Source organism: Haemorhous mexicanus, chromosome 5 (genome assembly GCF_027477595.1).
Source record: "Haemorhous mexicanus isolate bHaeMex1 chromosome 5, bHaeMex1.pri, whole genome shotgun sequence".
Lineage (NCBI taxonomy): Eukaryota > Metazoa > Chordata > Aves > Passeriformes > Fringillidae > Haemorhous > Haemorhous mexicanus.
In genome coordinates, this window is record NC_082345.1 from 68,658,486 (window position 1) to 68,676,562 (window position 18,077).

Genomic DNA, 18,077 nt, shown 5'->3' on the forward strand with positions numbered 1-18,077 from the left:
GCTGCTTTTGGTGCTGATTAGTGCTGAAATCAGTATGACACATCAATCTCAAAGTTAAACATCCTGATAGTGAGACAAAGACGTGGTAGACCTGGTAAAACACCTGGATAAAAGAACAAACAAATGCTACTACTGATCACTTACCTAGAGGTGCTGAGCTGACACAGCTGGCCTGGAGATACATGACTGAGAATGCATCACTTCACACTATAAAAGCCCAGTTCCAAACTTTAACATAACATACCCCTTCTAGGGGTGTATGTGTGGAGATTCCTCACTGGGGATTCCCCTAAAGATTATTCCTCAAGGCTGAGCAAAAGAAATCTGCCCACGGTCACTAATATGAGTGAGTAACATCAATCTCTACTTAATAATTGTTCTTGCTAGCTTGAATACAATTACTTTCATGCAATTGCTTCAGTATCACTTAATGGTACACTATATTATAATAGTTATAGCTCCTGTACTGTCTACTAAATAATTCTGATTAAGATCTTTTTGCCTAATCATAATCATACTAAATCATATATATTTATATAAATACATCTGGTTTGACATCCTTAATCCTGTGGGACAAAGTTGTATAAAGGTTTGATTACTTCTAAATAAACTGTGGAAACCCAGGGCACTGGGAATATTTCTCTGTCTGCTCTGGGGTGCCCTGACCCCCAGGGGAGCACTGACTTTGACCCTCACTCATGGAGAAAGTTTCCTAGACTTCATAAACTAGAATCCACAGAAGTGTGAAATGGATTATAAAGAGCAGTGTAGGCGTATCACTTGGTGAGAAATTTAGGTTTTGGGATTTTTAGTATGTTGCGGATCGAAGCAAGATGGAGGGCACAGGGTGTCGTCCTGGGTTTCTTCTTCATGCTTCTTCTTCCTTCTTCTTCATAGTTTGGGTGGCATTTTGTAATTGGGCAGAAAAGTCTGCATTGTGGGCTCTTAGGAATCAGTTATTGGGTTAAAAGGGAAAATAATCTAGGTGTCAGTTCTTAATTGGATAGTTTAAGCTTACAAGACCTTGTAACAAGAGACTGTTGGCCATTTGGTGCCTTCTAATGAAAAGCTGCTGAACTCACAGTAGTGAGACTGTTTTAATGATAAGAAATAATAAACACCCGAGTCCAAACATGAATTACTGTCTCAGGTGCCTTCAATCCAGACCCAGAAAAACCAACAACTGGTACCCCCACAACAAACCTTTATGTATAAACTACTGACAAAGTCTGGGGCTCAGATTGGATTCAGCTGCACTCCAGCTCCTCTCTAAGAAAGACTTTAGAAAGCAAGGGGTGTCCTCTCTGCACCTCATGACTCAAAGGGAAGGCTTCTCTAATGAACTTTGTCTGAAGCTCCCACTCTGCCCACAACACACTGCCATCAGTGCCTTTGATTTGGGTAGTGCACATTAAAGCACTTCCCAGCTGGGATCCATCTGCTCCTCCCATCTGCTCTGTCCTTTTCTCTCCCTTCTCTTCTGCCAATGATCCTGTGAAGTCTCATTCCTTCTCCTCTTCTGCTGTCCATACACCCTCCTTACAGAAACCAGTTCCTCCTTCCTGTTTTTTCAGATATCCCCTCCAAACACCAAACCCTTATGGATGCAGTGAACTGCACAGCTGCTAAACTCAGCAGCAGGAAGAAAGGCTCATCCCAATGTCACTGGCAGCTCAGATCCATGCAGACCTTGTCCTCTGCTCACTGTCTCTGGAATCCTGATCCTTTTTCTTCCTCCCATTTAGCCATATCAACAGAACCATTCCTAGTCTTGGACTGGGTTCAGTGGGGTTGCTACTGCCATGGCCCCAAGGTATGGAGAGGATGGGCATGTCCAGATGGCAACCCAGGTTGTAGGTGTGCAGCCTGCACTGACTGCCATTGATTTCAGGTGCCCCAGCAGAGGTTTCAGGAAAAAAGAATGACAATGCCCTCATTCCCAGCTCTGCAGACTGGGTATTGAGAGTCCTGGATACATTGCCATTCTCAAACATTTTCCAGGACTCTGACAGAGGGTTATTGACAGAGCAGGCACTCAAAACCAATACAGAGAGATTTTCAAGGTGGTCAGTCCACTACAGCCTCACACAGGTGCAAGTCAGGAAATTATGAGATTGTCACCAAAGACAAAAAGCCTCAGAATGAGTGAGAGCTCTCTATAGGATTCTTCCTAGGCCAGGCCACAAGGTAATAACTTTTCTTACAGGAGATTCACTCTGCAGTGAAGAACCCACACAAACTGCCACCTGAGAAGGAGTAACTGCCTCTGTTACTCCCTCTCTGGCATCTCTCTCTTTCATGGCAGATCTTCAGAGCCTGAGCAATTCTCCATAGCCAGCCCCTACCAAACTGTGAGCATACAAATGAACAAGTGTTATATAAATACTAGATTGTTTATTTATAGATATATATTTTTTTCTGTCAATGAGTAATGAATATATTTGCTGTACCCATATGTAGTTAGGTTCATATCTATACAGACAGAAATCTATAATCTATCTATACAGATAGAAACATGAAAAATCTCACAAACAAACAGGAATCAAGGCCTTTTCTAACTTTTATGTTTTGCATTTCTTCCCTGAATCTTGCAGAATAAAACTTTGTTTCTTCTATTATGAAAAAGGATCTGCACCAAGATTTCTGCCACCACCCATGTAATCAGATTTGGCATTATTAAATTCACACTTTGCCTTCAGGATTTATGGTGAGTCATCAGCATGTCGATCCTCCTTCTCACATCTTTGCCTTACCAAGCAACACCCCAGTCTCACTTTTTCCCTAGTGCTTGATAAGGAGTGAGTTTGCTGTACCTACAGAGCAATGCTAATTGGGCTGTAATTGGAGCAGAGTTCCATCTCTGGGATGCAACTGGTGGGTCTGGAGCACATGGCAGTAGGGACACCTGGTGGCCACCAGGAACACAGGGCCTCTGGAAGAAAACTCGGTGCGAGTTGGTGAAAAGCTAACTTAATCTAAAGAAGAGATTGTTAGGCCCGTAGCAAATTCTGTGTTTGAGTCTTTCATTGAGTTAAATAGGTATAGATGCTTGCAATTGTTCTGTTAACATGAGAGAACTCAGGATTCATGAACCTCATTTCCACTGTGAAACAGGAATCTCTTACAAGAGTGAGAGTTTATTCTATTCCTGAAACACCAGAGAATTCCAGTCATCATTTTATCTACATATACCTTGAATCTGATATAAAGTGAATGTTCCTGAGTGTGGTTATAGCATATATCTGTGAGGGAAAATAGATTCTTTTTATTGCATTAACAGGGAATGGGTCATTGTCAGAGGCCATTGTCCCAAACTCTGCACAAAGTCTTGCAGATCTGTGACTAAAATGGTGGCAAAAAATTCCCAGTGGCCCAGTCCTCAACATGCTACCACTTCATAGCCTATCATCTTTGTATCTCACTATGATACATCCCAGAACAACACCACTGTGTAAAAGGAGGTACAGATTTTGCAGTCAAAATAATGTTTTCTGCATGGTACATCCAGGTAAGATAAAAATATAGTAAAGAGAAAAGCTTTATATCCAGCATGTGAAAGGCTCATAACTGAAGGAATGACATATGGGGAAACTAATTTATGGAAGGAGTCCTCTTCATGTTTGCTGCTTAGTGCACAAGGTCTTTTTAGAAATTTTCACATGGTGAAGGCTTATATGAAATTTCAGTATTGTTTCCTGCAGTCTGAACACAGCCTCCTGATGAAGCATTTTGGTACAGCTCAAGGGAGTGGCATCCTGTTATTTTCCAATCAAGCCCATAGCTAAACCAAAGCAAAGCAAACTAAACCAGCCAAACAAACAAACAAAACCCAAAAGAACCAAACAGAAACAAAAAACCACCACCACCACAACAACAGAACAGAGAGGTACTTCATGGAAGGCAAATGTAGTGTTCATGCTTCATTTCCTGCAAAAACTGGGGGAAAAAACCTAGAAGCTGCAAGAGATCATGGCTGGTGAATCCAACAGCTGTATGCAACCCTAGAATAGCAAACTGTGTCTCTGCATTGACCAATTAGTGCCTAAGGGACACTTATATTTTTCTCTGGAAGTCAACTATTGGGTGTGGAACTCGAGATTCCTGAGTTTTGATGTCCAGAATTACCAAGTACAATAGACCAGAGTTAATGTAAGTGAGCTTTGAACAAAGAACATGCTACAAATCCTGCTTTCAGCTGCTGATATCAGTTACCTTCTTGTCCCAGCCACACATTCCATCTCCATATTTTACCACCATTTTTATGTGCAATGTCTTTTCCCCTAAGCTGCCCTGTCTTCCCATGAGGACACTTTTTAAAGCTCCCAAGGTTTGGGGAGGACACAGCTGGAGGTCACACATAAGGGAAGTGGCCAGAAAAGGGCTTTGTGGTAGAAGTGCAATGACGTTTTTAGACAAAAAATTGCAGGCAGGGGATGCCATGCACCCTCTTGCCCTTACGTGCCCGGTTTGTCTGTGAAGGACTCAGCTCATTTGCCAAGGATCAAGGCACACACAGGCACCCATTCCACAGGGCAGCAAGCACCACAAGCCAGGCACCGCTACATGCTTGTTTATTGTTGGCTTTATGGATAATTTTTGATAAAATACCTTGGTTTTGTGGCAGGAGGGAAACAAAAAGTGATCACAGAGTCACAGAATGGCTAGGATTCAAAGGGATTTCAGGAGACTGTCCAGTGACCCACTGCCAAGGCAGGGTCACCCAGAGCAGCTGCCACAGGAATCCAGGTGGGCTTGGAATGTCTCCAGGGAAGCGGATCCCACTACTTCCCTGGGCAGCCTGTTCCAGTGCTCTGCCCCACTCTATGTAAAGAAGTTGTTCCTCATGTAGAGGTGAAACTTTCTGTGTTTTAGTTTATGGCCACTGCTCTTCATCCTGCTGCTGGGCACCACCAAAAAAATGTCTGGCATCAACCTCTCGGCACCCACATTGAGGTTCCCTTCCAGTCCTCTCCAGATTAAAAAGCCCACCTCACACAGTCTCTCCTCATATGAGAGATGCTCCAGAGCCCTCATCATGTGTGGCCATTAATTAGATATTGATTGACACCCATTGACTAAACATTGGAATGGGCTGCCCAGAAAAGTGGAGTCACCATCGCTAGAGGGGTTTAAGGAAGGTCTGACAGGGTGGCATTCAGTTGTAGGTCGGCTCGATGGTCTCAGGGATCTTTCCCACCCTAATCCATTCCGTGTGGATGTTCCGGGGCTCCGTCCCCGGGGCCCCTCAGCGAGGCGGGGAAGGCGCCGTGCGCTTTGTGGCGCCGCCGGCGCTCCGGGCTCGCTCCGTGCGCTTTGTGGCGCCGGGCGGGCGGGCGGAAGCGCCGGGCGGGGGGACGCGGGCCCTTCCGGCGGGCTCGCAGCGCCTCGCCCCGCCGCCGCCTCCGCCTCCGCCTCCCCCGCTCGCCGCCCGCCGCCGCCCGGCGCCTCCATCCTGGTACTTGGGAGTCTCCATCCTGGTTTCTCAAGTGCCCGGACCCAAAACAGGAAGTAAGTGCGCGGGGCCCTGCGGGATCGCAGGGCCGGGAGCTCCGGGCAGCGGCAGCGGCCGCGGGCGGAGGGGAGGGGACGGGGCGGGGAGCGGCCGTGTGCGGCCCCGCGGCTCGGCGCGCTCGGGCCGGGCTGCCGGCCGGGCGGGCAGGGCCGGGCGGGCAGCGGAGCCCGCGGCGGGGCCGTCCAGCGCCGCCGCCCGCCGAGGGCACGGGAAAATGGCGGCGGCCGCCCGGGGCCAAATGGCGGCGCTGGCGGCCGCGGGCCAGCGGGGCTGAGGCGGGCCCGGAGCCGCCGCCCCGGGGGCAGTGCCGGGACAGGGGCAGGGCCGCTGCCTCCCGCCGGCTGCTCTCCTGGAGAGCCCTGGGCCGGCCCTGGGCCACGGCTCCCTGCCTTCCCGGGGAGCTGCCGGGCGGCGGGAGCGCTGCGCGCAGCGAGATTGGGAAGCGGTCGGACGGACCGGGCCGGGAAATGACCAAACCCGGCTCCCTTGGGGGGGCAGGGCAAGGGGAGGCCGGCCAGCGCCTTTGTTTTGCTTATTATGTTTTATTATTTTTTAATTGTTAGTTTTTTTTGTGGTTTTAACTCCCTCCCGCATACCTGGATGTCTCTAATAAGAGGCCCACCTGCACGATGGCATTTGAATTTCTCCATTTCCTCTCGCTGGGTCTGCGCTTGGGGTATCCTGAGCTTGTGGGTTTTATCTGTTTTGTTTCATAAGCTCTTTTTTTTTCGCAGCGAGAGTTGTGATTTGAGGTTGCTTAGGGCAAGTGGAGTCTGAAGTGTTCGACTCTGCCAAGATCAGGGGTTTCATCTTAGGGCGGTACCAGGATTTTGTGCACTAGAGCTATGCTCTGTTCTGCCAAAGTAAAGAATTCCGGTTGGAAAAGCGTATTTCCCCCACCACCACCACCACTCTTTTTTCTTTGTTTTTTTTTTTTTTGGTTTTTTTTTGGGTTTTTTTTTTTTTCTGATGTCTCTTTATTGTTGGTTGTGCCCTTGGGCATGGTGAAGTGTATTACACTTGTACCAGCTACTTCTTCAGCTGACTGGTAGTATTTGTATGTATTCATTCACAAAGAGTGGCACTATTGGGACCCACCTGGCCATTGTTAGTTAAAGTAATCTAGAAAATGCTTTTTGTTTGCCAGTACTGCTCTGGCTACAGATGTAAGTTGGCCTCTTGACAGCGTACTTAGAATTCCTTTGCAAAACCAGGAAATGTGGGTTTTGCATTGAGATGGACACATCTCATTCTGGTTTTCATTTACATCATTTCACATGATTATAATACTAAACAACTTCATGATGTTTTATGGCTTACTGAAAAGATTGAACTTAAATTATAACTCCTTAAAGAGAATGCCCAGAAATACTGATTTTTGTCTTAATCACAAAAATTATAAAAAGTGTCTATATAAGAGACAAAGATCTCTCTGCTGTGTTTTGCATGTTCTTCTCTTTTTTTTGAGCATCATTTCTGTGCTTATCTGTCCATCAGAAAGCAAGACTTCTCTTTGCTTATCAGTCTTATAGTTAAGATAATTTTTCTTGCATGCTGAAGTTCTACCCATTGTTTATAAACGTGAGGAAGTTACTGAAATGCCTAGCAGGGAACTGGATTTACATGAAGGGAAAAGAATTTTAGTACATATACTTACGAATTTCTATCCATATCCATAACCTTGTGCCCAAGAGCCAATTCATGAAAAAGAAAACTTTAAACTTTCTGTGTTTATTTGTTTTGAAAGAGCTAGGACATAGGTTTTATTTTGTTTTGTGTTGTTTTTTTCCCCTGTGTGACAATTAAAGCATGCTCAGTGCTTTTTATTAAACTTTCAATGGACAGGCTAAAACTCATGGAGTTCTGCCAAATTTGGATCAATGCAAATGAGAACACTTTGTCCCATTGTGTCTCCCATATATTCTGTTTCAGTGATGGCCCACTTCTCTAAATACCACTGATGAGTAGGATGCAACTGTATCTACAGGACTGTAATCTCATGCTGATACAGATTAATAAATTCTTGTATGCCCCAGACTCAGGTCCCTGGGTCCTTGTGATTGTTGCCTGCCCAGTTTGGTTCCTTTTTGTATCCATTGTTGGCAGCTGTTAGAGAAAATTTCTGCCTGGTGGAATTTTGAATGTGAGCAGAACCCATTTGGTCTGGAGTCAAGTGGTGGGGGGGGATTTTGTTGAATATTAGCATAACAACACTGGCACTAGTTTAATAATAAAAGCTCCTGATAGTGCACTGGAAGTACTGACTTGGTGTGGAATACACTAAACATTCCTGCATCCTAAAATATGAGGTCCTGTAATGACTTTGTTCCCTTAGTGTTAGTCTTGAACGAATGCCTTGAAATCCCAATGTGTTCCATGGGATTGTTCCAGTTAAGTGCCCCAGTACCTGGAAATCTCCCTTAATAATCTTCAGTTTTTGCTTTTTACAGGACTTAGTGAAACATACTTATTGCCCAATTCAGAGAATGCAGCCTTTAATTCAACTTACTATAGAAATTTTAAGACTTACTACGGTCCACTAAAGACTAGACATAACATTCAGCTAATAACTAGGGGCAATGACAGAATTCTGTCTGCAAGAGTAAAAATACTATTTCTTAGAAGTGCTTAATTTTTACAGCCCACAGAATAATTGAGCCCATCTGTCTGATGAGGGTTATTTAGAATTAAAGGAATTTTGTATTATGATATTACTACTTTTTTTTTTTTTTTGGTGTAAAATCAGCTTTGTGGGGGTTTTTTTCTGCCATAATTCTGCTGTATGCTTCCCATATAAATAATAACAGCTCTATTATGTGGCTTTAGTGGAAAACTTGTATTGGAAATCTGTATTAAATGAGTCTTGTACAAGACAAAGTATTTTCCCACTTCTTTGGCTGCATGTTGAAACCTGTTTGAAATTGTAATACTGCTCTAACAAGTGTTGAATTTGGTAAATGCACACAGAATTCCAATAAGGCAAAAAATGCTTTTTCAAGTGACATTGATTTCTAAAGTGCAATTTCATTATGGCTTATGGCACCCACACTCTTGGTGCATGTCTATCCAACACTGTTCTCTTCCCCAAAAGCTAACACCCTCCTTCAAAAAATGAAATATTAGTGATGGATTGGCACCTCTGTAAAGAATGTGTCTGAATCAAGGATTAAAGAAAAACCTTGGAAGAGGTTTTTCTTTAATCCTTGATTCAGACACATTCTTCCCTTTCAAGGAAGCCTTTTGTTTAAAATAAAACTTGTTTGCATTTTCAAAAGCACACCTAGTGAAAAGAAGGTGATATTTTGGAGGTGATGAGAGTACTCGGGTCCTAATTCTCACTAATTAATAAACCATGGCTGTCATTTACTTTGCATTTGGCTTTTGCAAGAGCAGATGTGTGGATGTGCAGGTGTGTGTAATGAGCAGAATTCATGTGGTACATCCCAAAGCCTCTGCTGTGGTCTGGCATTGCTCACCACAGCTCCAGCTTCTGTGCTGGAATGGATTGAGGGTGTCCTGCAGGCACAGTGGCCCTGCAGCCAGGATCAGGAGAAGGCATCAAAGGGCTCAGGCAGCAGCACTGGGCTTTGGCCACTGAGCTCCCGGGGGATGTGTCATGTCTGATGCATGTTCAGAGTGCCTGGTAGCTACATCATTGTTTAAGTGTGAAACAATGAGGTTTGTAAGATCTGGGGATTGTGTCCTACTCAGTCAAAAGAACCACCCCAGTTGTTCCTGATTTGGGTCACTCATTCATGTATAAGTAGGTTGGTGCTCTGTCCTGGGTAAATGTAGCTTGGAAGAACTTGGTTGGTTGGTTGGTTGGTTGGTTTTTCTTTCAGTTTTCTTGTATTTGTGTGGTCTAATGAATAAAAAATAGTGTCCAAAATATGCATTTGACTTTGGCTTCATTCCTCATGTTCTTTCTACTCCAAGGCCATCTGTATTAAAGTTGATGGGAATCGATTGTGGCTCTTTTAAAGGTTTTTTTCAAGGCTTGGTCTAGGTTATTACCTTTACTCAGAAAACTTAAGATACACTGAATCTTGAGTATCTTACACAGGGCATCATTATTTTTTTGGGAGAGCCTGCACTTACAGGTATCATAAACCATTTTTGGGAAATCGAGGAGTTATAAACCCATCCTCCATCCAGGAATTCCATTGAGGAATGTTTCTTGGGAAGTCACAGGTCCTTGAACAAAGTGCAGTGCCCAGTGTTGGGTTGGGGTGCTCTGCAGTTTGGGGGAGCTGGAGCTGAGAGCTGCAGATGTGTGACTCGATCAGAGGAGTCAGTGGTGTTCTCAGATGTGCTGCCTCAGCCACTGTCTGCTAAATCCTGTTACAGCTCTGCATGGAAGTGCCAGGGTAGCAGCTACTGATCCTGAGTGTAGCTTCCTCTCCATCCCTGGAATGCCACATTTGGACAGATGGATCCCTTTTATGCTGTGTCCTGTTCCCTCCTAACTTGCAAACCAGCAAGGCAGGCAATGTAAAGGGATTAATTGCCTTGTGTTTTTTATTTGGTAGCCAAATTCTCTAAATATACAGATTGATTTTCATCAAGTTCTGTGTAACTGCTGAAAGAATGACACAGCTCTGCTGTGCCTGTACTCAATTTTCATCAGTCTTCAAATAAAAAGAAGGAATGGTCTGCTCTGTCTTCTGCTGTGGATGGTGCTGTAATTTCCACTGCTTGCAGAACAGCTGTAGGTGAAGTAAATGTGTCTTATAAATCTGATGTCTTTCAGGCCTCTAAAATGGTGAAAAGTGGATGCTTTCAACTGATTGTAGAAAAATAAATGTTGTGACAACTAGTAGACACAAATTAAGGAAGAATCCTCCACCTCATTTCCAGTAACTTCAGGAATTTTTACTACAGCAGTCCCTGTAGTAAAACTTACTTAGAAAGTACGTATGAACATGAAAAAGAGAATCTGTTTATTTTGGCCCGGTTTGTTCACTCCCCAAAAGCTAAATTAATAACTTAAAACTGGGTTGAAAAAGTTACAGTCTGCTAATTTAGCTGTAACACTTTGGATGTCTTCCTTCATGTTTTAGCATTAAGGATGCCTCATTGGGCTCCTAAAATCAGTATTAGAGCCATGCAGCAAACATCAGCTTCTAGGGAAGGATAGAGCACAGGCTGTAACACTCAGCAGCAGATGAATCCCAAGGAAGTTACTCCCTCCTACATTTGCATGTGGCAAGGAACTGTTGATGGTAGATGTGAAAGAAAGTTTGAGAACCCTCTGATTTAAAATGTCAGTGGTATTTGAAATTTTTTACATGTTCAGAAGGGTAATGTCACTTCATTTGAGGAATCAGTCACTGTGTGTGCTTAAAGATGTGCCAAATCTTCAACAAGCTCGAGAGGTGAGAAGTTTTTTAGAAGGACTGGCAGTAGTTTTATCTTTCTAGGATAACACTTCTCTTGGGGATCTTCAATACTGAAGAACATGTTTTCTGATTAAAAATTAAATAATCTCCTGCTGATGCAATAATGTTAACATTATACAGGGAATTTAAAATCCAGGTTGTAAATTCCACTTACATGTGGGTATGTAGCTATCCCTGCCTAGTACATGGAAAATTTGTAATGTATTTGTGGTTTCTTTTTTCTAAAGCTATAGCCAGATATTTTTTAACAACACTTTGGCTTCAAAATAAATGTTAAAACTAATTTTTTGTGTTTGTTGACTATGAGTAAACACAGACAAAGGACTGAGCAGTTAAAGGAGAAATAGATTATATTTTCTTTTTACAAATTTCTGCCAAAGTCAACAAAAGCAGGCTTAAAACTTTGATGAAATCTTTGTAAAACTTCTGGATATTTTAGATGTGATTTCATTTAGCTTCTGCAGTAGCAAAAGTTGCATCTCTTTGTATTTGTATAAAAAATTTATTGTGGGGTTTTCTTTGGTTTTTTTTTTTCAGAATTACTGCTGGTGGTTTACATAGAATTTCTTAAAAACTTTGTGTTTCATTGCAGTACTTTTATAGTGGAAATGAAATTATCAGAGACACTTTATATTGCCCTAATTCTGTGACTTCAATATGTATGGCTTATCCTGGACTACTTATTCTCTCAGTTACTTTTTGTACTGGTGATTGCTTGTCCACAATTTTTCAGTTACTCTTGTTTAAATGCTGAAGAAAAAAATGCAAGTTTCACATATAGTTACATGCACGGAAGGAGAATAAAACTTTGCAAGTTGGCAGTCTATAAATAGGGCAGCTGTGACTAATAGGACACTAGAAAAATATTTGTCAGTCCTGAATAGCTTTCAGTTCTATAACAGCAGAATGATTAAATTAACAGTGGAACAAATACTGGACAAAAATCTTTAGATGTGAAGAATTTAGAAATGCTGAAAAAGTAATAGCTTAGGTTTGTGTTTGAAAAAAAATAAATCAGTAGATTGCAAATCCTCCTACTAAGGAGTTTAGGGACTATTTTTAACTAGGAAAGTGACTTTAAAGCTATCTGGTTTTACCCTGTGCAATATATGTGTGCAGGAAGGTAAAGGTAGGTGAATGTCTGAAATTGTGGCCTTGTCATGTGAAAGAGCAGGCTCATTCCCTGTGGGATTTTGTGCTGGCTGTGTGGGGTATGGAAGCAGCACTGTGGTCCAGGTGGAGTCCAGCTGCAGAAGGGTAATTTGTGTGTTGCTCTTTCAGGTTTGAGTATGAGCACAGTTGAAGAAGAGTCTGACACAGTGACAGTAGAAACCGTGAACTCTGTGACTTTGACTCAGGATACTGAAGGGAACCTAATTCTTCATTGCCCTCAAAATGGTATAGAATTGTATTATATAGTATTTTTTTTTCTTCTTTGTTTTGATTGATCTGACCACCATACATCCCACAAATTCTGTGAGCTACCCAGGTGCAGCATACTGTACAAGAATTGCTCTGCATTGGTTTCAAGAATGATAAAAGGATGAATTAGGTGTAAATCCCAAAACTGTCTATGTGTGCCCAACAAAGATACAGCTGCTGTGGTTTATTTCATTTGAAATGGATTCTTAGAACCAAGCACATACCCAAATTTCTGTAGACTGATTGGTGTTTGACAGACTGTGGATGGAATTTTCAAAGAAAATGCATGTTGAAGAAAGCGTAGGGACTGTTGTGGCCCATAACTTAGACCAGGTTCCTGGGCAGCAGAAAAGCACTGAACCAGCTTGTCACATTTGCTTCTACTATTTGCTTTGGCCAGCTTTTTAAGAGAACTCTATGCAAGGCTCCTTAGCTTACAGGAAGTAACCTGGGTGTGTTTTTGTTGTTAGAAGCTGATGAAGTAGACTCTGAAGACAGCTCTGAACCTCCGCACAAGAGGCTCTGCTTATCAGAGGATGATCAAAGCCTTGATGATTCTACTCCATGCATTTCTGTTGTTGCAGTTCCAAGTAAGTTCTTTTATGTACTCCTGTAGCAAATATACCTGCTGGTAAAGATTAAAAATGGACTCTTGAATCAGTACAATATTCTGCATGGGGTCTTTTGCTTCCAAATTTTATTCATATATTTGGGTATCATATTTTTTTTTCAGCCTTGGATAGTTTTGCAGCAATTAGTTCTGGCAAAATAAGCCTGTGTAAAAGTAGTTTAGAGACCTGCAGGTGCATTGAATAAAATGAAGGATAAGTAAATTAGCAAATAGGTAGCTTTCCTGCAAAGAGATTTGGGGATTTTTAATTATCAGACAGTACAGTTAGTATTTCAGTGTTTTGTAATATTGAGGTGTGTGTAAAAGAGATTGATGTAAAAAATATAGGATGAATACTGAATTAGTCTTCTGGAAGTTGATTGAATATTAGAAAGTTTAATATAATCTCCCAAAGGGAGACAAAACCAGATCTCGTTAAAATACCAATTTGCAGTACCTGGAGTGCCTGTTTATTTGGTGGAACTAGGTGGAAATTTCTTAGAAGTAAAGGCATTATCATGTTGAAGTTGGAGGAGGCCTGGGGAAAATGCATGCAGCCAAAAAATTTTAATGTTGTTCCTTAATTGGAAAATACTGGAGGTGGGAGTGGAAAAGAAATATTAATACAGTTTCAAATTTTTGCATCAAACACATTTTGTTTATATTTCACATTAGATCATAGTTGTAGTCAAGCATAAAACTGAAGGTTTCTAAGTCCGTATTTAAATTTTATGAAGAGAAGCAGTTGATAATCATTTTAGTTGATAATCATTTTAGAATTTACTGTGTCAACAGATAAATACCAAATAAGGCTCTTCAAAATTTTCACTTCAAAGGTAGCAATTTACAAAACTTGTAGCACGTGTAAAAAAATGCTTCAGGAGTTAAATATGCAACTAACTTACCCATTCTGAAGTTTCAGAAAATGACCAGAGCTTTGAGGTGACCATGACTGCTACCGCTGAGGTAGCTGAAGATGAAATTAATGAAGGAACTGTTACCCAGATTCAGGTACAGTAGAACTTCAAAATTTACCTATTTGATGTATGCCTTTATTTAAATTGAAGTGAAAAGGGAAACAAGTATCAGAAATGCTTGCTAAATGAATAAGACTCTTTGAAACTAATCTTTGTGAGCAGGGATCTTGTTTGTAAAAATGCTGGTCTGTAAAAGGACAGTTGAATAATTTTATGTATGAGAGAGGTTATTTGTAGTCTGAGGTTACTGCCCAAAGAGAAATATTGCAAAGAGCAATAGAGGTAACACTCCACTGGTAGTTATGTGCTCTGTTGTGATCTGCATAGAATACAAATTTATCTGTTATTTCTGTCATTCTTTGATTATAAATTAAGCTTTATAAAGTGCTCAAATAGTCGTTGTCTTGTCACCAGTCCTAACAGTTAGATGCAGTTTTCTTTGTGGGTATAGCATGTTTAAAAGTTCTAGATTGGAGATGCTGGATATAGTCCTATTTCCACCACAGCCAGTGAGACTCTTCTTACTTACTGTACCTTAAACAAGATGAAGAATGTTACCTTGTTAATTCCCACAACATCTGTATATTAATGTGCTAAATCTTACTCAGGTGTTTTAAGAAAGGTGATAGTTCCAATGCCATATTTAAGACATGACACTTTTGAACAGTCAGCAAGTTGATGAGGTGTGCTGATTTCATTTTCCTTCAAACTGTGTCTCCATGTTAATTGTAAAGTGATGTAAACAACTCTATCTGACTGTATCACTTCATATTGGTCTTTTCAAGATTCTTCAGAATGAGCAGTTGGATGAAATCTCCCCAATGGGCAATGAAGAAGTATCAGCTGTTAGTCAAGCCTGGTTCACAACCAAAGAGGATAAGGATTCTCTAACCAATAAAGGTGGGGTATTTCAAATCAGTTCTCCCATGCTGTAGAAAGGCAGACTATTCCAAATGGCTCAGAACATTTTGCAAGTTGCATAAAGTCGTCTCTGGTCTGGCTTTTTGGAGATGGGCCTTGCCTGCAGTGGTGACAGTAGTGGCCACAGTAGAGAAGGGCTGTGGGTGCTGTGTGTCAGCCCAGATTGGGCAGAGAGTTTGCCTGGTCAGGGGGTGGGAAGCTGCTGCAGAACTGGGGGACACCAAGGAAAAAAAACAATCCATGCTCAGGTTAATGGAATTGCTTCAGAAGAAGGGAGCTCCTGCAGACCAGGACCTATTGAAATAATCTCTACTACTCCTAAAACTTCCACCCCACTGGTCATTCCTCTGTTTCCAAATATATCTGTACAATCATGCAGTAGTTGCTCAAGAGATTTTGTCCTTTTCTTTCCTGCCCACAGGGGAAGTGGCTTTCTAAACCTAGAGAAAAAAACTTAGTGTCAAATGAAGATGTGTTGTCTCTCTGGTTTTCTCAGCCCCTCTGCTGTTTTTCTTACTTTGACTTGTACTTTTTCTAGAGGAAAAATATTTTTTTTCAGTCAGCTCAAAGCAACTCCCTGTTTTTGTTAGAAACCTTTAGGAAGAGACTCAGCACTGTCAGCCAGTCAAAGGAGGGCACTTAATCTGGTGATTCCAGTTAAGAGATTAATAACTTGAGGATGGTATTTCTAGTAAAATATGCCAAGAAGAATATTTGAGAATCTCTACTGGCTGAGCTTTTCTTGTAAGCTCTGTGGTTTGTCACAGAGATAGCAGTGGGGGAATGCCAGTGTGTGTCTTCTTTTGCAGTAGCTCAGAGTTTGGCATGTGTTGCCTGAGCTCATCACTTTATAGCAGTCTCCACCTAATAATGCTTTCTTCCCACACCTGTGGGCAGGTTATAATCATCTTGACTATGAATATGCAAACATGTGAAGTGCAGAATATCTGTCCTTTCCTGAAATAGTTTGGTATTAAAGGTAAAGAGTAGCAGTGTCCCATTAAGTCAGTTCAGAGGCTTGGACCTGTGTGAATCACAGTTATTGGCATACATTATTTTTCTGTCTCTGTAACTGTGGAAGAAGAGATTCAAGCTATGGGACACAGGGAAAGAGTACTCTCTCACCAGTTCCAATGGAATTAGTAATAATGCCTGTACTTTTCATTATAATTGGATTTGAGTAGACAGTCTCTTTGGTGTGTTCTGTCTCTCAGCTCTGGTAATTAGCAGGCTGAGAAGGAAGTACCCTGATTTTTCTGAGCAGAGGTGGGCAGATATCCAGCACACACCAATATGTAAACTGGGTCACACCAGCAGAAGCTCAATTAAAAGTCTGGTATGACCATAAGGGGAAAATAGGATCATTTAAAGTAGGAATGTTTTAATGTTTTGTTGATAGACTTCAGATTTGAAATTTTCTCTGAATAAAGTTGGTTGAATTTGCTTTTAAAGCTTAGTTGGCATTGTAGTTACTAAAGGCATAGACAGAGAGGAAACGTTGTTTCTATTGGCTTGCCACTTTTATTTGGGGAAGTAAAAGACCCACCACAAGGTTTTATGTTGGCTGTGACCCCTGAGCATTACTCCCAATCCAAAAAGAAGGAAAGAGATGGGGATCAGCTTGTCAAAAAGAGGCTTAATGGAGCATTTACCTCTATGGAAAGCATTCACAGTAGGTGGCAGTACTCTCATGTTCAGCAGTGTTAAGGCATGCAAGAGAACCCCACCTTGTTGCCAATTCCTCAGGTAATCTTCTGAGTTGTATTTTGAGTTCCAGCTTCTGGAATCATTTTGAATGTGTGGAAATTTCAGCTGTCAGTTTAAAGGCAGAAATTTTCTAGTTGCAGCTGAAGAGAAAGGCTGAAAATGTGACTTGACAGCTCATAGAGGAGTTCATGTTCTGTTTTTAAAAATGGGATGTTTTTGAAAAGGGGTCTGACTCACATTATTTAAATATTAGTTGAATGTTACTGTCAGATATGAAATAACATCTGTTTAAAATTAATGCTAGGTATATTTTAGTAGCTAAAATTACTCTTTCTCTTGTTAATTGCAGCATGGGTCATGTTTTCAGATGCTTCTGTTCTTGCTGTTTTTCAGCCTTTACTTCAGTAATTAGTTGTCATTTCTATTTTCAGGCCATAAGTGGAAGCAAGGGATGTGGTCAAAGGAAGAAATTGACATTTTGATGAGTAACATTGAGCGTTATTTAAAGGTATGTTTAGAGTATGTTCCCTGCACATTGATGTGGTAAAATGCAGTTCCTGCTAGAAACCAGCTTTCTTTAGTACTTCCCAGAATACACAATAAGTGATTTGGATTGGTTTGGTGTAAGAATGGTCATCATCCATTTGAAATACATAAGAAAAATTTATTCACAGACAGGATTTAAGTGCTTTAATGTATGTAACATTGCTTTTCATTTTTGTACTGGATATAGCCTGTTTTGAGCATCCTGACATGACATTTACATGGTTAAATCTCTTTCTCTGACTATACATTGAGGACTCATAAAACCTTTGTTGAAGATGCTGGAAAAAAATTGCAGTAGCAGTTTCCTTACTGAGCACTGAATACAACTTCCAGACATCCTTGGTGCCAAGTCTATGATCGTGTACTATACTAGCAGGATGCCTGTGTCTGCTTTCTTCCCCTTAAATTACTGGGGTCATAGTTCAGTGTAAATGGGCATGTGGTGAGCACACTGATGGTGATAATTGCCCATAAACCATATTTGTGGTAGGCTTGCAGCTGAGACTATTTGAGCTGAACCCTTATGGCTGAGAATAAATAGCCTGGATATTACAGTTTCACCATCCTTCACTTGTGGTTTAAAAAAAAGCCCTGAATTTGTGTTCATTGGGATAAAAATCCACAGTATTAGTTGAAGAGAGTGTGTCTGCCCACACACATATTAGAGTTTCTGCCACAAAATCATTCATGGGTAATACTATGTTTTAAATCTAGTGAAGTTTTTTTAAGCTAGTTAAATAACTTTTCTGAATTACTGATAAATCATTTGATTCGTTCTTTTCCCATTTATCTGCTTTCTTGTACTGCTTTGAATAATTGAAATACAGTGATTCTTAGTTTAAGCTGAAGTTAAGCTTTACTGTTATACTTCTTTGCAGTGTTTTTGTATTGAATTTATTTGAGTTTCCATCAGAACAAGAAGAGTAGTTTAATTGAAAGAAATACCTTTTGCATAAGGAATATCTAAAATTATGTAATAAATC

At 41.3% G+C, this 18,077-nt stretch overlaps 1 protein-coding gene across 3 annotated transcripts in view; it reads left to right on the plus strand.

The window, feature by feature from the left end:
- Nucleotides 1-5,359: 5,359 nt before the first annotated feature.
- The window catches only part of DMTF1 (cyclin D binding myb like transcription factor 1), a 29,115-nt gene continuing 16,397 nt past the window's right edge, over nt 5,360-18,077 (plus strand). For 2 of the 3 annotated variants that reach the window (XM_059847461.1, XM_059847462.1), the window contains exons 1-6: nt 5,360-5,508; nt 12,193-12,309; nt 12,804-12,923; nt 13,860-13,954; nt 14,706-14,820; nt 16,980-17,056. In XM_059847461.1, coding sequence (XP_059703444.1) covers nt 12,201-12,309; nt 12,804-12,923; nt 13,860-13,954; nt 14,706-14,820; nt 16,980-17,056 — 516 coding nt within the window. In that variant the 5' untranslated portion in view covers nt 5,360-5,508; nt 12,193-12,200. The remainder of the gene's footprint in view (nt 5,509-12,192; nt 12,310-12,803; nt 12,924-13,859; nt 13,955-14,705; nt 14,821-16,979; nt 17,057-18,077) is intronic. The other variant, XM_059847464.1, reaches the window with a different exon arrangement.